Source organism: Camellia sinensis, chromosome 5 (assembly GCF_055761805.1).
Source record: "Camellia sinensis isolate YWXY chromosome 5, ASM5576180v1, whole genome shotgun sequence".
NCBI classification, from domain to species: domain Eukaryota; kingdom Viridiplantae; phylum Streptophyta; class Magnoliopsida; order Ericales; family Theaceae; genus Camellia; species Camellia sinensis.
Window position 1 is genome coordinate 188869597 of NC_138965.1, and position 24866 is coordinate 188894462.

Genomic DNA, 24866 nt, shown 5'->3' on the forward strand with positions numbered 1-24866 from the left:
TTACAAAAATTTAAAAAATTATCATAAAAACTTATTTGATAATTTTTTTAGTTTATAAATGGTTGTCTCAGTTTATAAATTTCAGGAAAAAACGTAAACTCAAAATTAAAAATTTGACTAACAATTTTTTTTTTTTCAAATAATTTTTTTTTTCAATTAATTTTTGTTTTCAATTAATTTTTTCAAATATTTTTTTCCCAATTAATTTTTTTAATTAAATTTTTAATTAATTTTTTTTCAATTATAATGTATATGATCCCATTGTAATAAATAATAAATATAAATATTTTATGCTTGAACAAACATATTTTTTAGTTTCTGTTTTTAATTTTTTTTAAATATTTTGTTCAAATCAAATGCGTTTGTAGTTTATATTTTTCTAAAAATAAACAAAAATTAATTTATAAAATTTTTGTAAACTTAAGCAAAAAAATGTAAACGGTAACTCTAGTTGACCATGAATCATAAATATAAGAGAAAATTGGATTGTGATTGTGATTTTTTCATTTTCATTTTAATTTTCCTGAGCTTTTAAAAGTAAAAATAATAAAAAATTTGAAGCATCCATCTTCTTTATAACATTTTTTTTTTTTTTTTTGTGAAAGTAGTTTAGAAAATTTGAAAATGTCTTATTGTTATTTCTTAAAAAGTTAGTTGTTTTTTAAAAAAAATATCAATTTTTTTTTGAAAACAGTGTCATTTAAAAAAAAAAACAAACAGAGAGGCTTTATTAAACTTTAGGCCTTGTTCGACGACCTTCATTTTTTAATCAAAAAGTTAAAAAGTTATTAAATTAGTCAAAAAGCCAACAACCCATATTAAAAAGTCAAAAATTCTCTTTTCTCTCTACTTTTTACACATTTTTTCATAAAAAGTTAAAAAGTTATTCCAAACATACTAGTTTTTTTTAACTCATATTTTAGTCAAATAGCTAAAAATTTACTAAATTAGCCTGTTCCCAAACGAGGTCTTAGTGTGTTTTTCACAATGATTTATGAATTTTTACTTTTTTTAGTTAATAAAATAAAATAAAAAAATCAGATATAATTAATCAGTGCTGGTGAACGTTCAGTAGCGAACAAAGTCATGGCCCAATCATAGACACCAGGCCCATCTTCGATTTTTTTTGTGTTGTTTTTGGCCTCAGGAAGGATAAGCACTCTGTAAGTAGCTAGGGTTTGAGATTATCGTCTCTGCGACTCTTCAACAATGGCGAAGAAGAGAACCAGGCATCAGAATCCAGAGGCATTCCTTGCCGATGAAGCCGCCACTTCAACCTCCAAGAAACGAAACAAACCTCCCAGACTCCACCAGCATGAAGAGAAGGCACTCCTTTCCCCCAAACCCTCTCTCCCTCCTGCTTTCTCTCTCTTCTCTTTACTTATCTTCTCTCGCTTCGCTGTTTGTGCAGTTTATATCGTCCGGTATGAGTTCAAAGATTTTGAAAGAAGCTCTAATTCAGCAAAAGGAAGTACAGGAGGAGGCCGAAGAGCAAAACCCTAATAAGCTGGTTTTTGCCGAAGAACCGGCCAATGATGCTGCGTCGGACGATGAGGAAATCGACAACTTTGGCGGCTTTTCGGAGACTCAAAGCCAATTTGGCGGTTTCGATGTGAGTTTGATCTCTCAAAGTTTTAGAATTTCAGAATTATAGAAGAGAAACGAACTTCAGATTATGTATTGTCGAATTGATTTGTAAATGTTGATGGAATTAATGCTATTAAGCCAAATTGTTCAAAAAAATCTAAAATTTCAAACTGTTCATTTTGTGTGTTTGTGGTAAAGGAGTCATTTTTGTTTATTTATTTTTGATTAGTTTTGAAAATTTTTATCATAGGAAGAGATAAACGAGGAGGATGAAGCGCTACTGGATGCCTTTACATCAAAGAATGCGGGTCCTCAACGCACATTGGCGGACATCATTGTTCAGAAGATCAAAGAAAAAGATGCACAAGTTTCTTCAGGTTTTATCAAACCCTTTAGTAGTGTGTGCCAATAAACTATCTCTTGATTTTAATTATAGATATCTCTCAATATGCTTCCCTCTGTGCAATGGTTTGGTCAATTGACACTGATGTGGGATTCTTGTTTTGGGTCTCTTAAGGAATTTACTAAGTTTAAACTCCATTTGTTTCAATATAATTGTTTTTCCTACAAAATTTTACTGGTTTTTTTTTTTGGTTTTCTGGATTGAAATAAGATGCCACGGTAGTTTGAGCATTATCTCGAGTTCTTGATGATTTGAAAAGTATGATAACTTTGATTTAGTAGAAAGGTTTAGTTTTTCCCTTACTGATTAGGTATGGTTTAATAACTTGGTTTACAGAAGCGCGACCTCTACCCAAATTGGATGACTCCATCATTGATCTATACAAGGGGTACTTTTGCTGTTTTGTGCTCAGTATTATTGGTATTAGTAATTATGAATATAATAGGGGTTGTTTAAGTTGGGTATAAATGTGACATGCAGAGTTGGCAAGCTTCTCAATAAATACACTTCAGGAAAAATTCCCAAAGCGTTCAAACACATCCCTTCACTGCAGCTTTGGGAGGAAGTTCTATACTTGACTGAGCCTGAGAAATGGTCGCCAAATGCAATGTACCAAGCCACAAGAATCTTTGCGTCCAATTTGGGTGTGAAGAAGGCTGAGAGATTTTACAAGCTTGTCTTACTCCCACGGGTTCGAGAGGATATTCGAAAGAATAAGAAACTGCATTTTTCATTATATCAAGCTTTAAAGAAGTCTATGTACAAACCGGCTGCCTTCAATAAAGGAATATTGTTTCCATTGTGTGAGGTTTGAATTCTTTAATGATGCTCAAGATGAACTGCTGCTATCCTTTAGATCTGATTACTTTGACATCAAATTCCTATTCTTGTTTCGTTTTCATCATAATTATATTTTTGAAGCTGTGCTAGTATTTGAACATTTTAGTCTACCAACATCAAAATTCTTCTTTTTTCTATTTAGACATGGCTTTATTAAGTTTTTCCAATTGTATTTGAGTTAAATGGCTTTATAGGTTTAGGCTTTTCTAAATTTTTTTACTTTTGTGATGCGCAGTCAGGGACTTGCAATCTGAGGGAAGCTGTCATCATCGGGAGCATTATTCAGAAGGTTTCCATTCCCCCACTTCATTCAAGGTATATTGGCTATTTTTCAGTCACTTTAAATTTATTGTTTTAGGCATAATTTTGAATTGCTATAGCAATTTAGTTTAGGCACATTTCAGGCATAAAGAAGAGTACAATATGAGGCTCTTATGCGGGTAATTTCAGGAATGGAAAATAGGAGGAAGCTTAGTGAATACTATCCAAGGTAGAAGTGTACGATTCTTTTTTGGGTGATATGTAGAATTTGTGTGAAACGGATAATTATGCTTAGACAGTTTTGCAAAATAGTTAGTGAAGGATGGTGGGCCTTTTTCCTACAGTGTATTCAGTGTGCTTATTTTTGTAAAATTTTATTATCATATAAAAGGGGGTATAATTGGTATTAAAATTTTGTTTAACAACCAACACCTCACTTTCCTTCTGTTTCTGGTAACACAATCAAACACTACCTTGATATTACAATTACTGTATTGGGAGGCCAGTTTATAAGGCATGCAACAGCGTCTTTTTAGTTTGCATGTCTATCAATTTAGACTCATCATGCTCCATTATGGACATTCAAATAGATCAAATGGTTGAGGAACTTGTTTTCTTATATTGGTTTCCCCTTCAAAATTCTCACTTGTAACGACTTTTCACTATTTCTTTGTTACATGTACGGAAATTTTATGCATGTCCTTTTGTAGTTTATGCATCTTTACCTTTTAAGTTTTGATGCCCAGTAAAAATGTTAAACACTAACTTTTCTTTGTACATACAGTGTTGCACTATTGAGGCTTACAGACATGGAATATTGTGGTACTACAAGGTAATGGGGTTTGTATTTTCATTTTGATTATTCATATAGAAAGCAAGTTCTAGAATGGTTGAATAATCAAATGATTGGTAAAATTAATCTATTTTTTTCGTATAACGCTTTCAATTGTCAAATAATTTGGTCTGAATAAAGGTTATGCCAATTAGTGGGGTGTGAGTGGGTGGGTGGCGGGTGTGAATAGGCCATTGAAAAGTTGAAAAATTTCTCAGTTTCTCTATTTGAAAATCTGATGAACTTTGAATAACAGAGAAATTTCTCGTTTTCTGTATTTAATAAATTGAGGACCTTTTAAAAATTGAGAAAACTTACAATTTTTTGTACTGAGAAATTTCTTAATGTAATACATGCTACTTGCCAAAACATGAACATCTAGGAGCATGTATTATTAGTGAAGTAGGAGAGTGAATATCTGCATCTCTTGAGCTTTGTTATCAGACTTGCGCTATTCATACGGACAGGGATATCTACTACTTAGTAATCATCTGTTGCAGTAAAGAATGAATACTGTGTGGCTTATAATGAGGAAGTTGGAGGGAGGAAGTTGGAGGGGGGAAGTTTTGAGCTTTGTTTTCTTTCATATTTGTGCTATTCATGCATGGATTGATGTGATCCTATTTTGGGATAGAATCAATGATGAATCACACAATACATAATTTGCTTCATGATTTGATTGACTTTTTTTACGATTCATGTGATTCTTGAACCTATTGGGCCTGACAGATTACGATAATTTTTATATCTCTTTGGTGAAATTGTCATAATGCAACTTCTAGGAGTGTTTAGTATGAAAGAAACTAATACATATGCTTGCTTTGTTGTTAATAGGAGACCTAGTTAAACCCAACAACTTCTTATCTAATTTTATGGTTGGTGGGTTTTGGATCCACATCTCTTGCAATGAAGTCAACGGCTTTTGAATCAAACAGTGCAATCATGTCTTTATATAAGAAGTATTGCATACGATGTTCAAAAATCAGTTTATTTTATTTTGTTTCATATATAGTTGTTTAACATATATATATATATTTATAGTTTGTGTTGAATCTTACGATTTTTGATTCACAATTTGCAAATTTGAAACTTTGAATCACGATATGCTATGAAGCACGGGTACTCCAAAAATGGTGCCGTACTCGTACCGGGTACTTACCGGGTGCTGGTACGCATACCGGTACGGCTGCACGCGTACCGGATACGGCAAACAGTGTCTCGGTACGTTTGGGAGAACTGGTACGGCTTGGGTATGTCGTGGGTACGCCGGGGTACGGCAGAACTCAGCTGTTCCGAACACGGAAGAGAAGAAACAGAGAAGAGAGGAGTACCTGGTTTGAAGCTTCGACGGCTCTGACGACCTTCGATCGACCTCGATGACCTTCGATCGACCTTTGACGACCTCCGACGACCTTCGCCTTCTCTTTTTCTCTCTCTCTATCACTTCGCCTATTTCTCTCCTCTCTCTTCGACTCTGTTTCTCTCTTAGCTATAACCTAGATATAGATATTATATATAGATATATATATATATATATATATATATATAGTATAAATTATAATTTATATTATATTATTATAACTTTATTTTTTTATTATATATTTTTATTTATGTTTTTATAAATTATACTTATATATGATATGTTTTTATTTATATATTATATATATAGCCTTTATAAATTATTTAAAAAAATAGATCAAAAAAATTAATAAATTAGAACACAAAAATTAATAATCAATCATACTTATATAATGTTAATAATCAAAAAAATTAATTAGAACAAAATTATAAAAATTAATTAGAACAAAATTAATAATCAATCATACTTTTTAGTTTTGATATTTAATTTCAATTTGTAAGTTGGATCTTTTAACCATAATTATAAAAAAAAAAAAAATATCAGCGTAACGCAGCCGTACCCGTATCCTACTTTTTGAAGGTTTTGCCGTATCGGCGTACCCGCACTCGTACCCGTACCGTACTCGTACCTGCACCCGTGCTTCTTAGACGATATGATTCTTAATTTGATAACACTATAGGAAGCCCAAAAGATGTTTGAGTATATGAGATTCTTGATGGATTTCTGAACATATGAAGGCTATTTTAATGTGTTGGGTGGGGCTGGCTTCTAATGCCTGTCCTGCATAGAAACTTGGTTGAGTATGATTTACCTGCCCCTCCAAGAAAAAAAGAGAAAAAGAGTAAAGATTCAGATTCTGATCCTATGCTTTTTAACTGTTCCCAAACATATCTCAATATGGTTGGGACAAGATGGTGTGGTTTACATTAAATTTTGGGTTGATTGCCGTCTCTGGTATTGTATCTATATTTTGTATATACATCCATGCGTCATAGTAGGGGCGGGTCTGTCGTGTCATGTCATTTTGGGTTCGTGTCAGAATTACCTCAACACTAACCCGACGCGTTTATTATTTTGTGTTATCGTGCCGTATCATTTTTGATCCACCTCCGGTTCGTGTCATGTCAAAAAATTGCACTATTGATTAAAAAGGAAAATGTTTGAGGGCCATAATTTTTGTGGCTCAAATGGCTCAAAATTGCCAAAACGACGTCGTTTTGATAATTTTAAAGTTGTTTTGTGCTCAAAACGACGTCGTTTTGGCAATTTCGAGCCATTTGAGCCACAAAAATTGTGGCCCTCAATCATTGCTGGATTAAAAATATCAAGGGGTTGTTTGGGGTGTCCTAAATAAGTGTACTTTTTGTCTTTTTGGACTAAAAAGTTGAGGAAAAAAATATGGATGTTTGGGTTAACTTTTTGACTTTTTATGAAAAAATGTATAGTAAAAAATTGTATAAATAAGTGTGTAGGAGAAGATATTGTAGTAGGCCGTACGGATGGCAGTGCAGTCGGCTGGGTGAATGCATGGGAAAAGATTGCCTTCTTTTTGGGCTTTGATTGGAAGGTGTTTTTCGGCCCGTGGGGGCCCACCATGAGTCCCGTTTTTCTAATCGGAACCATTCAATGTGTATAACTCATCGAGTACTATATGCTTGTAAAAAATTACATTGATTGGATATCGATAGCTATTTGATCGTGTTAGTTTTTTTTTGTCAACTGTTAACTATAACACCATCCATTTTTTATACAAAACTAATTTGATCATGTAGTTAGCGATATCCGATAGATATGATTTTTTACAGGCATATAGTACTAGACGAGTTCTACATATTCAACGGTTCGGATTATCAAAACGGGACCCATGGTGGGCCTCCACGAGCCCAACTCTACCATCCAACTTAGTGAATGTACACATGTAAATTTTTTTTTTCCCTTTTCACTGCAGTGGGTTTCACGTCAGTACGTTGATGCACCAAAAATTTGATTTGTGTTTTAATATTTGTATATTAATTTTTTAATATTTTTTTTGGTAAATAGTGATAACTTTTTAACTTTTTTGGTAACTTTTTGACTTTTTTTGAACTTGCCAAACCAATCCCAAATGTGTGTAAAAAATTTGAAAATTTCTTCACAATGTAAATTTAATGAAATTATTTATTAAAATATTTGATTTCAACTTAATTTATTTTCTTAATTTATAAAAATTATATTTTATTATCATTTTTTTACTAGATTAACTCCGATATAGACAAAAAATACATTAAGTTCAATTAAAAGCAAAAACAAAACCTATATTAAACTTAAAATCATATTTTATGTACTTTTTAATAAATTGGATGTAATTACGTAAGATTAAAAAGTGTCACGATACTCTTTAGTGGAAAAATATTAAAATGTGTAACTAATTATTCATTATATGGGTTATCTGTGTCAATTTTGTGTTATACAAATTTGACACTAACCTGACTTATTTAATATTCGTGTTTTTGGATTGTGTCATATACGTGTTCGTGTCAGGAATTGGTCAACTTTAACCCGCTAATTTTGTGTGCGGTTCGAGTCGTGTCGCAAATTTCCACCCCTGCCTCATTGCTTTTGAGAATGGATCAATGTTATGTGTTGGTACTATTTTTTTCATGCTTTTAGAAATTTAAGTTTTACTTGTTTTTCATGCCTACCTTTGCTCCAAGAATGCTGTGTGGAGTCATGAGCTGATTGATTTATAGTTATATACTAGTTTTCTTTATAAATTTACCTCTTTCTTTCGTTTTCTTTCCTTTTTCTTCTTTTTTTTTGGGGGGTGATGTGATGGAATTGTTATTTCTTTTGGATAGTTTTCTGATGCCACATTTTTTCTCCCTCACTGAATGACATGCAAGTTTTGACAATTTGATGCAGTTATTTTATAAAGCTATTAATTGAGAAGAAGTATGCTTTGCCATATCGGGTACTTGATGCTATGGTTGCTCATTTCTTAAAATTCCTTGAGGATGAAAGGATAATGCCTGTGATCTGGCATCAATCGCTTCTTGCATTTGTGCAAAGGTTTGTATTATTATTTTTCCCTGATAAGTAAAGGCGCTAGTATACTTATCTTGTGTCTCATAAGTATTTTCTTTTGAATATATCCACCATTATAGGAAGTTCACTTAGCATAAACATTATTCAACTGTCTATGCATCTCTGATTTGGACATTGCTTTCTCTCGAGTCTTTGTATACAATAAATGTTGTAGATGTCGGTTCAAGTGTCTTCAAATTATTATGTCTTCTCTGTCGCGGAAAGAGTCTACTAATGTATCATATCGTAAAATTTGACATACTGTACTTCGTAACATAAAAAAGTAGTCTCCAAATCTCTTATTTTTTGCAGGATAAGTTTTGAGGGAAAACTAATCGTAGTGGTAAAGTTAAAGATGTGGGTCCCACAAGTTTTTTGCTAACTGAACAGTAAAAAATTACATGAAACTAAGATTTGTCAGTTTCCTTTCCAGACAACTAAATGGGGCCATAGTGAAAAAGCACTTGTTCTTGGGGTTTAAAGTTGCTTTTCAGAGTTAACCCTGTCCAGCTTCCATTTGGGTGTGCTTGGCTTTGCATTTGGGTTGTGGTTTGTGTGGTTTTATCTAAAGTTTTAGGGCCTTTTTAGTGGGAAGAGCCAAAACTGGTTCTAGGGGCCACAAAATAATAGGATGGCTTTAAACCTTTTAAAAATTCTTTTTCAAAAGTATGGAGGACCACCTTTATATGAGAAAAGTGCCCAAAACATTGTCAAAATCAAAACAAGAAGGGTGTCGTTTTCCAAAAAACCTTAATAGAAGTGGACTTGACCTGATTCATTGTCCTGATTATGACAACAGCCCCTTACGTAAATGGAGAACATACTAACCGTTTCAATCTAGAATGACATATCTGGTTATTTACCAATCTACCTCCTGGGGAGAGAATAAAGAATCCAAACTATTTGTGGACACATTGTATGTGTGCAGAATAATGTTACAAATCATTTGGAGCATATCAATCAATATAGATGTAACAGTTGGTCGGTAAGCTGCAAAGGAAGCCCATAGGGATTAATATGAGGTTGAGATCATCACCCTTCAAATTTTTTGTATCACATTGTCATAGTATCCCATTTTGGATATTGTTCACTGCATCAAATTAAGATTTGCATTTTTTTCTTGATACACTATTCATATAAACTTTGTTATAGGTACAAAAATGAATTGACCAAGGAGGATAAAATTAATCTTTACAGTCTAGTTGAAAAGCAATGGCATAAATTGGTACGAGCTTTAACCCCTTTACAGCGACTATGCTAATTTCTTTTGGCTTTGGTTTTGGTTTTTTGGCAATATCTGACATGTCTGTTTCTCTTCAAATGCAGGTTACACCTGAAATATTAAGGGAGCTAGATAATAGCCGCAATCGTGGTGAAAAGGAGGATGCTCTTATGTTAATATATATCCTTTCTTCAGATTATTGTTCATGTATCTTGTTCTTGACTAGTTAAACACAACATTTCTTATTGGACTTTTGTTGCTATAGGTGATTTTCTCTTTTATTGTTTGCACAGTTGTCAGAATACTGCCTAGCATATTTTACTTGAAATATTATGCTTTAATTTTTTACATAAATTGACGAACAAGAAGTATTTAAGTTTAGAAAACCTTTTGAGTCTGGCAAGGACGTATGTCTAACAGTAACAACCAATTCGTTGAAAAAGTTTGGCACAAAGGCTAGATATAGACTAAAGTATCACGTGGTAAGTGTGTTTCTTGAAAACGGTGATCTACATACTAGCTTTTGGCTAAGTTGTTTGTATATACTTCATGGCAGCTGGAAAGAGTCAATTCTTTTGATGAATGCAACATGGTTGTCTTAGTTATAAGTTTTTTTTATTGAAAAATGTTTATTTTAAACATGCTTGGCTAAGTCTGCTGTTGTTCGTCCAGAATTTTTGGAAACATATTAGAGATCCACAGATCCTGGTTTGATAGTTAGGTCATCCTTAGTTATTCATTCTTAATGTGAAATATACACATTCATTTAATTATGCAAGCATTTATTGCATATTTTTCTTTCTGTATATTTAAGTTTTGTATATTTGTCACGAAGCAAAATTCCTAATTATAGTCATTTATCTTTCGTCATAAGATTCAGCAGTTGTTTTTAGTTTCCTTGACTTCTTGTTACCATCTCCAATTTCTGTTATCAACAAAACAATAGAAGAAGATAGGTTTGACATTCCAGATGTGCCAATGGAAGAGGACTGAATATCCATTTAGCACAACTATTCTTGTAGATTTTCAGGTAAAGTTACGGCTATAAAACTGTCGCCCTTCTGTCAAATGCTTATTATTGATCTGTTATGTTGCATGGTATTTATCATCTCCATGTTGCCAGTGGCGGCTTCTTTTTTTTTTTTTTTTAAATTATGAAATCTTGTGAAATTATTGCTCTCTTCCACTTAGGGTTTGAATTTTCTGTTGCAGGTAGTGGTTACTTCTAGGGTTTCCTTTGGAATGAAATGTGGTTACTAGTTGATTGGGATGATTGTTGTCTTGAAGTAGTTTTTTGGTGAGAATTTTTTTTTCCCCCCTCCAAACCAAATATAAAACATTCAATTTTGATGTGAAGATTAATTTTGTCTATTTACATGTTTGATGAATGATTATCATTTCTGTTAGAAATTTTGCTTGATGTGCCTCTATGTTGCCGAAAATTGTGACACTTTCTAAAATTAAATAGTACAATTTTTTTTGTGATGATGGGAACCTTTACATGGCTGTGTAAATCTCAACAAGAGCAAATTGAAAGCTCTAAAAAATAGAAGATGAATTTCATAGAGAGAGATTTTGAAATTAAATTAATTTCTGTCGGTTTGATGTCAAAAAGAGCAATTTGGAGGTTCATGAAGCTGTTTTAGAGTTTGTTGACTGTCATTGTTCGTAAAGATGAAGAAAGCTCATGGTTTTGTATATAGAGAATAGGGAAAAATGATGTCAAATGAGAAATGAAAGATAAGAAATAGTGAAAAGTTAAAATAAATAGCTTAAAACTTGGAAAGGAAAAGATGTGTCCCTTATTTCTTGCTCATTCAAACACAATAATAATAAACCATACTTGCGTAAATTTCTCATCTAAATGAGAAATTATAATCTTTCCTCAATTCTTTTCCCAAGAAATTTACCAACCAAATTATAATAATCTGAGATCTTATCATTTTCACCTAATAATAAGATGTTCTAATATACCAGAATTAAATTTCAATCATATATATATATTTTTTAAATTGTATTTTATGCCCGAATCTTTACTGTAAGATGTTTGGTCTGCATTGTGGGACTTCAACCTTGCACCTAACACACACACACACACACACAAAAAAAAAAAAAAAAAAAAGTCAGCTTTGCCTAACTCAGATATAGCTTTTGATATGTGAACACAATAATAATAATAATAATGTTTAAAGATTGTCAAATTTACATGGTGTCTTAAATTTGTTTCTCTAGGTTTGGCTTAATTGACTATGGCTGTTTTGGGGTATTGAATTAGGGGACAGTCTAATTCATCAATAAGTTCTGCTCTAATTTTCAAATATAATTTTATTATTAAAAAAATATTTTTAAAAAATACAATTAACTATTCATATCTCTCGCATCATATTTCAATATAAATTAATATGACTAAATTAAAGTAAATCAAAATTCACAAATAAAAATCCAAATGTTCCAATTATTTACCATTTTGATAAATTTCTTGGTATCATTACCAACACCAAATAATCATTCCACAACACAAACACATTTAAAAAGAGTCGAAATATTTTTATTATCAAAATGAGATGCAAAAACATAAATTTACTTTTACTTAGAATTTGTGAGTAAATAAGTCCAGTTTATAGAGTTTGCTCGTAAATGAGGGATGGGAAGATAAGTAATATGACGGGTTTCATATATTCACTTCAATCAATTCTGATTGTTTTGTTGTGATTATATATATCATAAGATTGTTTGGTTACAATAAGATATGCGATGTGATAAGATTTGAAAGATTATGTCTTACCATTGGATAATGGAGGAAAGATAATCGAGAAGGAAGGATTTACAGCCTCAGGGTTGATGTGGGATTCAATTGTCCTAATGTTGCGTTTGATTAGGAGATTTTAATAGGGATTTGAAAAGAGAAATGAAAAAGATAAGTGAAATATGAATAAAACATACATATATTTCACCTAATTTCACATACCTTTTTCCTTTACCTGTCCAAATCCCTCCCTAAATCTCTCAATCAAACACAATGTAAAGGTTTTATTCGAATGTTTTTTTTTGGATAAATATAATTAAATTTAATTTTCGTCAAGTCCTATTGAAAATAAATTTTTATAAAATCATCACTAAACATGATTTTTTGTGATGATTTTTGCATATCACTAAAAATTAACAATTAGTGACTTTTCTGTCACGCATTTTATAAATTGTCACTAAAACTTATAATTAGTGACTTTTTTTGTGAAGAATTTTTTGAATTGTCGTTGAAAGTTAAAAATTAGAATTTTTTAAAATTGTAACTAAAACTTATAATTGATGACATTTTTGTAATAAAATTTTCAAACTATCGCAAAAAATTAACAAATAATGATATTTTTTAATAGTGTTAGATAAAAAATGCCATTAATTATCATAGGACTTATTAAACAATAAATCCATCTATTATGACTTGCATATAACTCTCTCTCCCCCCGCAAATAGGGTCACTGCTGTGCCTCAATTTGAAGTATATTATGGGCTTATTTTTATGATCCGAACCATTCATTTTGTAGGGTTTGTTGAGTACTTCATGCTTACCGAAAATTATATTAATTGGATATCAATAACTATATGATTGAATTACATATTTTTTTATGCTATATCTCAAAGGAAAAATTTATTATTTATTTTTTTGGTTATTGATCATATAGTTGTTGATATCTGATTAATATGATTTTGGAAGACTTGAAATATTTAACAAACCCTACAAAATGAACGGTTCAGATCATAAAAATAAACTCATAATCCACCTTAAATTGAAGCACAATAATCACTGCTATGTTAAAAGGCACATAAGTCACCCCATTTCCCCCCTCCTTTTATTCTCATTTAAAAAAACAGTATATACTTGTCTTAACATCGTAGTGTGGTAATGTTTCAACCCCTCTAAAATAAATTCTCTCCATTGAGAATTAGCATAGGTTTTGGTAAATGAATCACGAGGACTTTATGAGCAGATCAGAAGGTTGCTGACCATTGATCAATGAGAATTTTCTTCACATTGTTATTTGTTTTTATTTTTGACAAATTGAAAAGAATAGCAACTTGTGGCAACGGTCAATTGGCAATTGTAACACCGACACCCCCCCCCCCCCTACGCACACACAAAAAAAAAACAAAAAAGAAAAAGAAAAAAGAAAAGAAATTGTAACACCGACCCGACCCCCCCTACGCACACACAAAAAAAAGAAAAAAAGAAAAAGAAAAAAGAAAAGATTCTTCACATAAATAATTTCAAATGCAGAGTAAAACCTTCGTAGTTGAGAATTGACACGGCCGTTGAATAATCATAATTGTTAGTTACTTTTCAATACTCCAAAATTTTAAAAAATATTTGAATTTTGATTAATTTAAATATAGGAAGTTAAATTTTAATACATTTAAAAGCTTGTTAATTTTTAAAATCAAATCAAACTTTGCTTAATAAATATATATTCATTAGTTAAATTCAAATTACTTGAATTCAATTCATAATTGATTCAAATGATAAACAAAAAGAAAATTAAAATATAGTCACATCCTGATTTAAAGTTATCAAGACCTCTTCTAAGGGGGAGGTTTTAGGTTCTACTCTTAAGAGTGGAATAAGAAGTCTTGCAAGGTGTATGAGTGTAAGTTTCAATTTTCTCAATGTATTAATTTAACAATTAACCATTAATTTTCACCGATAAAAAAAAAAGAAAAGAAGTCTTCCTTTGAGAATTGGGTATAGGAAATTGAGGTGGAAGCCTTGAAGAGGCATTATTAGGGTTTTCTAAATCAAAGTAGTCGGCTTGAAATGAGCTCTTCATGTATATACATATATAACTACATTGACTATTTCAAGATTTAAAAAATACATAATTAATCTCATAAATTTAGTATAATTGCATCAATTTTGTTAGTAAGGTTAAAATAATTAAAATTAATATAGATAGTGTGTAGATATAGTGATAAGTAAGGATAAATTATATAAGTGTAAGAGAAATAATAAAGTTATTTTTTGGGTTAATTACACTTTTAATCCATGTACTTTGACTAAAGTTTCAGTTCCTATAATTTTAAATTTAATAATTTGGCTCATGCACTTGAAATCTAGTTTCAATTTAGTTCTTCTATCCAATTTTTGTTAATTTTTACTGTGTGTACACCTTTAGGAGATTGACAAGTGTTCCAAAATTGTTAATTTTAACCTCCAATTTTAACGGAAGAACCAAACTAAAACAAGATTTAAAGTGTAGGGACAAAATTGTTCAATTTGAAACTATAAAGATCAAAAAGTGAAATTTAAGTCAAACAGTAAGGATGAAAAACGTAATTAACGCTTATTTTTTTTAATCACTAGAACTAACAAATTACTAATAAAAATGCAGCAACATGTTATATGAATTAAACCTTTAAATGAATTTAATATAATTATATCAAACTTTTAGAGCTTGATGTACTTTTTTTTTTCTTTCAAATTTTAAGAAATATTTATTTATTTATTTTCAATGGAACTTAAGACTTGAACAGTCAATTTGGTCACTTTCTTCAATGTCTCCATTTCAACTGTTTTCTGAGTCTTGGGCAAGTTGGTGATCATGTTGCTTCAACTCTTTAAAACATAAATCACATTATTTTTTCCCTCTATTCTTTTAATCAACAAATATTATGGAGCACCAATTATTGGAGTCATATTCATATCTTACCTATATTATATATCGATATGTCTCGAATGCTTGCATTTATGTATCAAATTCTTTCTAAATGAATCTATAATTAAAAAATAATTTATTTAATTTTTGAATAAATATTAGATATTTTCTACAAACTATTCAACCTATCTTGAAAATAAAATTGAAACATTTCTTGTGTAGGCAAAAAATAAGTTTCTGAAAATACGTTAAATACTGCTTAGAAGAGAAAAATTGGGAAATAGTGAGACTAAAACATTCAAATTTAGTTTGTGTCTATGTAATATAACCTCATTATATTCTATATGAATATGCAATACATTTAAAATTGAGATAATTAAGGAGAGATAGATTATTACAAATATGTTTGGAATGAATTATGTTTGTTTGGAAACGACAATGCTACGTAGCTCAAATTTTGTGGCTTAAAAGTGGTTTAAATGGCCAAAACGACGTTATTTTGAGTACAGAACAACATAAAAATGGCCAAAACGATGTCGTTTTGGCCATTTAAGCTACTTTTAAGTCACAAAATTTGAGTTACAAGACATTTTCCGTTTGGAAAATGAGAAACAAAGAGGTGAGGCATTGTTGGCATTTCCTTCACCACCCAAAAGTGGAAAGTTCGAGGCTGCAAGAGGATTGGATTGGATGGTCCATACATATCTTTAGTCTATATTCAAGGCACCAAATTAGATATAAATCCATTTCACATCATAGCTATTTTGACTTCTAATGCTATAACCACTAATATCTTTTTCACATCAATAATACTGCGAATTCACTTTTATTAATCTAAAAATTATTCATAATTTTTATCTTATAATTTAGATTTATTCTACACATGAATTTCGCACTATACAAATTAATTTTTACCACACAATCATCCATTTAGAATTTTCTAAATGAATAACAGTGTGTCTCTAGACATTTCCTTTCCACACACTTCTTGTTGCTCATCTTCATTTTACTTCATATGTGGTTTTTTTTTTAAATAATAAATTACACTTATCTCTCTTGAAGTGTAGAGAAAATATAATTAGTCTTACACTTTTAATTTACATAACAATTAAGTCAATTTTTATTAGTAATTAATTAGTTGTGTGAATGAAAAAATGATAGTGTCATATCTTTTATACTAAAAAATATATTTATCTTTATTCATTTCAATTTTTACTCACTATTTGCATTAGTTTCGCTTACTTAACTAATTAAAAGAGAAGTTGTTGTAATTATATAAAAAATGTGGGACTAATTATATTTTTTTCAAACTCCAAGAGAAGTTAGTGTAATTCACTAAAATATTATGAACCTACCCACTAAGGCCAAGTTTGGCATACCTCAAATAATTAATCTTTTTATTTTTTTTTCACCACATAACCTTTTTACTTTTCTGTATATCTTTTCGTAAAAAGACAAAAAGTACACTTATTTAGATCATTTCAAACAACCCTTATGAGAAAATTATTTGATGCTTTTGAAGCGAATTGTGTCCTAATTTAATTTTTATTGAGACTTACAATTTTGTTTTCTCTTTCTAAAAAATAACTAGGCAAGCGTCCACAGTAAATGAAATGAAATTATTTGTGACTTTTTCAATTTTAATTTATATTTTAGAAAGGGAGTTTTTAATTAAGAAAAAAAAAAAAACTAAAAGGTACATTCACAATAAATGACTGACTTCACAGTTTGAGGGGAATAAAAAAAAGGGAGAGACAGATCATGAAGTCCCCACTAACTTTATTTGATTACTACAAATTAATGGACACACAGTACAATTTGTCACCGGTAATTAATTCCAGTCCCCGTCCCACTTCTTTTTCTCTATCGGGCTCTATTATTTCTTACCTTGCATATAAGGTTGTTCCAAATAGATGCATTTTTTAATTTTTTATAAAATATGAGTTGAATTTAAAGTGATGCGGTAGAGAGATGATGTGGTTTAAATACGATGAAATGACTTAAATAAAATAGTGACTTTTTGACTTTTTTAAGGCACTCCAAATATAAATGCAATTAGGGTTCTTCAATTTTACAAAATGGGGAAAACTCATGAATTATGGCACAAGATTTCAATTTATGATTTAGGGATTGTACATAGTTTATATATTCAACCTAAATTATGGGATTCCATTATTAAAAATAGAGGGTTATTTGTGCAAAAAAATGTTTTTGCAAATTTGATTGGGGTATTCCCATAAATAAAAATAAATAAAAAAACTGAGGTATTTGCTTGGGTTCTTCTGAGTTCTAGATTATTACGAATGTAGCTTTTAATTAATTATGTGTATATGTACTCATTTTTCTTCAATTTCTTGTAAAAATCATTTAATTTTAATGAATTATTTTAGCATTAAATGTTAATAATGAAAAATAAACTCACATTTAATATTAAAAGGGAGGGTAGTGTAATTATATTAAAAATGTGAGACTAATTATATTATTTTTAAATCATAGATATGGTGAGCGTAATTTACCCATAAGAATAATACTCATGAAATGGATACCTTCTATTAGGGTAATTCTATTTTTACACATCAAAACATCTCACTCCACATTCTCTCTCAATACACACACCAACTAATTTTGAATTTTATAATTTTACTCGATGCACAACTTTTTTTTGCCAAAAATATCCCTCTATGTAGTCCAGATGAAAAAATTATCAACAATGAATAATAACTGTTAAGACCTTATGTATTCATTGTAGCTTGGAATAGATTCCTCTACTATCTCTTTGCCAATTTAAATAAACAGCAGTGATTTAGACCCTCTCAAACTTCAACCCCCACCACCCCTACACACGTGGTGGGTGGTGATTGGAGGAGGAGAAAAAAAAGAAAAAGAAAAAGAAAAAGAAAAAGAAAAAGTGACCAATCAAAAAAGAAAGGGGGTCAAAAGGGGATGGGGGAAATGGGATCCCAATCTTTATTCTTAAATAAATGAATAAAATATATATAAATGATACACAACAACCTGATTTTTTTCCAATATTTTTCAGAAGTTCCTTTTTCTCTGTTGGATAAGTAAAAGGCATCACTTCAGAGGAATCTATAGAAACAACAGAAAAAATGAGTCAATACATAGATCAGAGAAAAAAAGAATAAGTAAAAGGCATAGACTAGATTGCTACAGAGACAAAAATCTTTAGAAACAAAATTGCTTAAATATAAGCTCGTACTTAAAACATGTGCCTGTCCAAACATGTTTATGAATCAATACATAGACCAGAGAGAGAGAGAGAGAGAGAAGATGATGGCCGTTTTGCAAAGAAGTTGTAGTGGAGTTGATGGTGGCGGCAATGTCGTGGGCAATGAGTGGTGGCTAAGGTTAGTGTTAAGAAATTAAGGTTTTGGTGGAGAAGATAATGACACTTTAGTAATTTTACTTTAGGACAAAGCTGTAATAAAAAAATAAATCATTAAGTGTGTGTACAGAGTTAAGTAAGTGTGTGGAAATAGAATTTCCCTTTCTACTATTGTGATTGAATTTGACAGTAGAGTCCATTACATTTATGTTAAGTGTTTGGAGAATAATAAGTGATATACATATACATTGATTGGTAGAAGATAATGTCACATGATACCCTATTCGTATACAAAATCTTTTCCATGAAACGAATAGAACTAACTTAACCTATCTTGGTGGGTAAGGTGAGAGATAATGGGCTTGTTTGGTTTGTTTTTGGAAGAGCTGTTTTTGAAAAAAAAATTGGGGTGAGAGTTTAGAAATTTTTTTAGTTTGTTTGGTTGTATATTTTGGGAGAGTTTTTTTTTGGGATTTTGGGATAATTTGATATTTTGGGAGAATTTTAGTAGATGTGTGTGAGAGAAAAAGTGATTGAGAAGGAGAGAGGAGAGAGAATAAGTGATTGATTGATGTGTAAGAGAGAGAAAGTGATTTTGAAATTTTTTTGAGAAAAACTCAAACCAAACAATTTTTTAGAAATTTTTTTCTAAAACTCATCTCTCAAATGCAAACCAAAGTTCTGTTCAATTCTCTTTTGTGTGACTTCTTTTATTGAGAGCACTACAAGCATATAATATAGTTATACTTGGAGACTATTGAATAATTTTTTTCAAATCTATAAATATAACAGGTAGACTCCATTATTTTTATGTCTAATTATGTGTGTCAATTTCCAACCACACTGCCAATCAAGCACTCAGCTGGAGAACACTGGCAGAATAGATTAAGCCCGAACGACCTGTAACAGAAAAATAAGAATCCTGCGGTGGTTCGTCCACCCAGGGGCACTCCGACGATCAAGTCAGTAAAATATCTCTCAAAGATAATCAATAGTGCTTAACTCACTAGACAAAGCATAAAAGACATACCTTAGACCCATGGGGGTGCCTCCCTTTTATAGCCAACACAATCCTAGTCCCAATAGAAGCCTAGCTCTAATGGATTTAGGATTACTGCTAATCTTGGACTCCCAGTAGGATTAGGATAAACTCTCTAAGAGTCTTGTCTTTACCCAAACTGAAGTCTTCTCCCATTCTAGGACTCTTGTCCTTTATCCGCTTATCCCAAATTCTGATATTCTCGCAGATAACCTCCGCCTAGCCGAGATCATCTCGGCATCATGACCAGGACACGTGACACCTCGGCTGACACTTCGGTGTCATCTCGGCCACGTATTGTCATTCAAAAATTATGTCCCCACAACTGCCCCCTAGGTTCTATTACCTCGACACCCTGAGGTGATGAAACCTATATCATTTCTTCCATTTAGCACATCGGCTAAGCTCACTCCATTATTCATTACCGAGGTCATCACTTATCGGCTCAATATGACCAAGACCTATAGTCTGCTTTCATTAATACTTTGGAACCAAAAACCAAGTTCGTTCAAGTTTCTTAGCCGAAACCGTCCTCTTAGCCGAGGTATTTGCTTCATTGAATCAAGAACTCCAAGAGTTCCAACACGCGTATGAGCTGGCCCGCATAGTATTTCAACCGTTTCTGCTACGCGTCTTTCTCCTACTGGACCGTACCTGATACGCGCCATCAAGTCGCATCACTTTTGCGTGCGCTGTCTGACAAACACGTTGTCCAAGGCACCATAATTGCCATTTTGCCGCTATTTCATGTTTTTGATCAAAATCAACTCTCTCTCCGTCTTTTCACTTCTGCATCTTCGTTCTTGTTCAAACTTTCTCTCTTAAATCCTCCATTGCTGCTTTTGCGAAGTTTTCTGCAACCAGTTTCACTCTCTCCCTCCGATGAGGCTTTTATTGCACTTCTTTGCTTACTACCACCGTCTGACATCGGCGTACTTCACACCGGCCTTTTTATAATCTAAACAATCATTCTTCAATGTTAGGCCGAAGTGCCTTCTTTCCTTTTCTGAATGTATTCTTTAATTTCTTCTTTCAACGTGGTTGTATGTGTCTTCTTTTTACTCTTGTATGATTCCATACTTAAAATAATTTGCATGTCTTCAAAATGCACCTTAACTGTGCAATCTCCTCAGGGTGTAACACCTCGGTTGTACCCACTAATCGGTTTATCTCAGCCTCGGCTTAACACTTGAAAATATTTTTTACAATATTTTCACATGTGTTATTTACAACTCGATACTTTACGCTTAGCAAGACTTCTGTCTTCAAATTTCTTCCAAGTCTTGGCAACATGGTAATCTCGACAAGTATGTAGATATTTCTTTCAACATAACCTTAGCTTAACTTGTAAATTTTTCTCAAAATTTCAACAAGTGTTAAACCAATCTTCTTTTAACATAATCTCGGTTAACTTCAACTTGTAAACTTCAATTTCAACAAGCGTTAAACGTGACCTCGGTTTAACTTCAACTTGTAAATTTAAATTTCAACAAGTGTTAAGCATGACCTCGGTTTAATTTCAACTTGTAAATTTGAAATTCAACAAGTGTTAAACATGACCTTGGTTTAACTTTAACTTATAAATTTCAAATTTCAACAAGTGTTAAACATGACATCGGTTTAACTTCAACTTGTAAATTTAAAATTTCCACAAGTGTTAAACATATTCTCGGTTTAACTTCAACTTGTAAATTTAAATTTCAACAAGTGTTAAAGATGACCTCAGTTTAACTTCAACTTGTAAATTTAAATTTCAACAAGTGTCAAACACATCCTCGGTTTAACTTTAACTTGTAAATTTAAATTTCAACAAGTGTTAAACATGATCTCGGTTTAACTTCAACTTGTAAATTTAAATTTTAACAAGTGTTAAACATGACCTCGGTTTAACTTCAACTTGTAAATTTAAAATTTCAACAAGTGTTTAAACCAATCTTAGCTTGTGAAATTCCAACTCCCAAGCATCGTTCTTCAGCCCTTTGCCCCCTAATGTGAACTTAAGTTCCACTTGGGTTCTCATTAGGCACGTAGCTTTGACCTCGTTGCTGATTTAAGATTCGAACAAAGACTGGCCGAGGTTATTAACATTGATCTCTTTCCTAAGGCACTTAGCTCCAATCTATGTCTGATTTTGCCGATATGACAAGTCCAGGTTAACCCAACTTAGTTCAACTTTATTATATGCAAGTAAAGTTTCTACTCTGTCATATAATAAGTCTTAAGTTATTCGTCATGTTTCAATCAGAAACATCATCATAGGATTGGTCGGTCCTATCGCACAAATTTCAAAAATTTAACTAGCACTTTATTATTACTTCAGCCGTTATGCTTCATTGCCGGCAACCTTTCTCAGGCTGAAGTCCCTAACTTTAAACTCTCTTAGGCTGACTTTCTTGTTGTAAGCCCTAGCAAGTTGTTGCTGGTATGCCCTTAGCCGAATTGATGTTCTATCGCACGTTGCAGGTGGATTTCAAAGCATTTTCATGCTTTTTTACATAGGCTTTAGCTTCCTTTTGCATGTAAGGCCAAAAGAATCCTTACGATATTGTTCTATGGGCAAGGGATCTACCCTTTGCATGGCTTCCACATACTCCTTTGTGGACCTTATATAAAAATTCTTTAACTTAGGCCAAGCTCTTCTCTTTTCAGACTTAATCTCTAGGCCGAGATCTTGTCTTTTAGGATCTGGGATCCGAGATTTGGAATCCAGGATCTGCTCACTTGGCCTGAGCTCTTGTCTTCTCGTATCTAGTGTTATCTCGGCTTCATTTCGGCGAACCATTTCTCTTCTCGTGTTTGGACGCCTTTGTCCCCGGCGTGTCCTCCTCAGCTCTGGCATACTTTTCTATCCTGGCCATTAGCTCCTCCATGCTTTTCGGCAATGTCTTTGCCAGTGATTTTCGAAGCAGGCATTCATCATTCAAGCTGTTTTTAAATGACACGACTGCCACCTCTTGGTTACATCTTGGTATTCGGTTGAATACCTCATAATACCTTTTGGCATAGGCTTTAAGGCTTTCATCATCGCCGATTTTCAGGGCTATTAGGGCGTCCACCCTCAATGGTTGTAGCTTGTTTGTCATGAACCTGGCCATAAACATCTCGGCCAAGCCTTCCTAGGTTTTCACAGTTCCTTTCGGCAACTTGTGAAACCAGTCCGATGCAATTTCTCCGAAGGATAAGGGGAACACTTTGCAGAGCAACGGCTCATTCCCGGTATACAATGCCATCGAGTTCAGGTACAAGCTGACGTGAAAGTTGGGGTCCGACTTACCGTCATAGATCTGAAATCTCGACATGCTAAACCTCTTCGGGGCTTCGAATTTATCCAATTCTACTGAGAACGGCGTTCTCGACTTGACCGGGGAGTTACCTCGGCATCTTGTTACTTCCTCTGTAGGTGATCCCCCAGATCCTCTTTGGTCCGTCCAGGAGCTCGGCTATCTCCTGACTTCAGCCTTTTCGGTGCACTACTCCTAGTTTCATTATGGGTCCTTTTGGACTTCCCTCCATTGGTTGTGCCAAAGCACAACTCCTGCCCTTGAACATGCCGATGTTCTTTGGGGTTGGCTTCCTTGGTGCGATGCATCCTTCTCGATTCTTCCCTTCTTGACTCTCCTTGCCCGACCTCCCTTGAAGACCGGTGACAGTGTTTTTTGGTCCTGGTGTGCTGGGGGACTGTAGGGACTGTTTTCTACCCCTCTTTTCGGGCATCCTCCTTTGCCGTTGGAATCGGCGTATCTTGTAGTGGGAACGGTGGCTGCATGACATTATTTTGCATCATGAAATTGACCACTGTTTGTAGGTCCGCCAATTTGTTCACCATGGCCTTTACCTCATCGTCCCTCCGTAGGCATCTTTCTTTCCATACCTGGAGGTTGTCCTTGTTGTAATACCCGCTCCGGTCCGTTTTCTTTAGTACGTCGCTCTCCTAGCCGACGTCCTTTCTTTCGTGATTCTTATCGTGAGTCTCTTTGTTGTAGTTGTCTTCTTCGACGTCAAGGTCAATGTGTTTCTCGCTCCCAGTAGGGGTGTCGTCCCTAGCCTTCTCTTTCTGTCCGTCGTTGGCCATCTATTCTTTTTTCTTTCCCACAGACAACGCCAAATTGTGTGTGTCAATTTCTGACCACACTGCCAATCAAGCACTTAGCTAGTGAATACTGGCAGAATAGATTAAGCCCAAACAACTTACAACAGAAAAATAAGAATCCCGCGGTGGTTCGTCCACCCGGGGGCACTCCGACGATCAAGTCAGTAAAATATCTCTCAAAGATAATCAATAGTGCTTAACTCACTAGACAAAACATAAAAGATATACCTTAGACCCATGGGGGTGCCTCCCTTTTGTAACCAACACAATCCTAGTCCCAATAGAAGCCTAGCTCTAATGGACTTAGGATTACTGCTAATCTTGGACTCCCAGTAGGATTAGGATAAACTCTCTAAGAGTCTTGTCTTTACCCAAATTGAAGTCTTCTCCCATTCTAGAACTCTTATCTCTTATCCGTTTATCACAGATTCCGATATTCTCGCAGATAACCTCGGCCTAGCCGAGATCATCTCGGCATTATGATCAGGACACGTGACACTTCGGCTGACACTTCGGTGTCATCTCGACCACGTGTTGTCATTTAAAAATTATGTCCCCACACTAATAATAAAAAACTACCGTAAAATATTTGTTTATATACAACATTTAACGTAATGAATTGAGAAGAAAAGCAGTCTTACAATTATAATTCCTACTGAATTTACAGAAAAAAAGAAAATAAAATGGAGGAAGTCTATGAATATATGACAACGCACCTAAAAAAATAAAATAAAAAGAGAAGGGGATCTTTTAAAATTCAATGGGTTGATTTGAGTGTTTTAAAAAAGTCAAAGGATGACCTAAAGGCAATCCCGATCTAAAAAAAAAAAACACTCATATTTGAATATATTCAAATCAATATGATATGATTAACGTGGTACGTGTAATTAATGACTTCCCTGTTATCGTTCTTTATTCTAGATTTTGTGTGCTAACCGTGTAAGTCAAAAAAAAAAAAAAATGTAAATCTTTACTAGGACAAGAAAATATGGTTCACTTTCTTTAGAAAGATGAATAATGATATACAAGTAAATAAATTTTATCATTTTTTTTAAAATTTATTGATGTGATATTTATAATTTTGCTAAAGTGGGTTCAATTTTAGTTTCAAAATTTCTTGACCTCCCTCTATATAAAGCCTCGACTAACAACATTCACACCGGTGTAAGTTAAGTGTT

At 32.8% G+C, this 24866-nt stretch overlaps 1 protein-coding gene across 1 annotated transcript; it reads left to right on the forward strand.

Annotated features, from left to right (window-relative positions):
* Window positions 1-566: 566 nt before the first annotated feature.
* Window positions 567-10978, forward strand: LOC114264065 (bystin-like protein). Its single transcript, XM_028204676.2, has 12 exons — window positions 567-1326; window positions 1412-1612; window positions 1838-1964; window positions 2327-2378; window positions 2471-2798; window positions 3066-3145; window positions 3876-3923; window positions 8185-8331; window positions 9499-9571; window positions 9673-9748; window positions 10482-10598; window positions 10781-10978. The coding sequence occupies exons 1-11, from the start codon at window positions 1210-1212 to the stop codon at window positions 10559-10561; spliced, it is 1329 nt and encodes a 442-aa protein (XP_028060477.2). The 5' UTR covers window positions 567-1209; the 3' UTR covers window positions 10562-10598; window positions 10781-10978.
* The last annotated feature ends 13888 nt before the right edge of the window (window positions 10979-24866 follow it).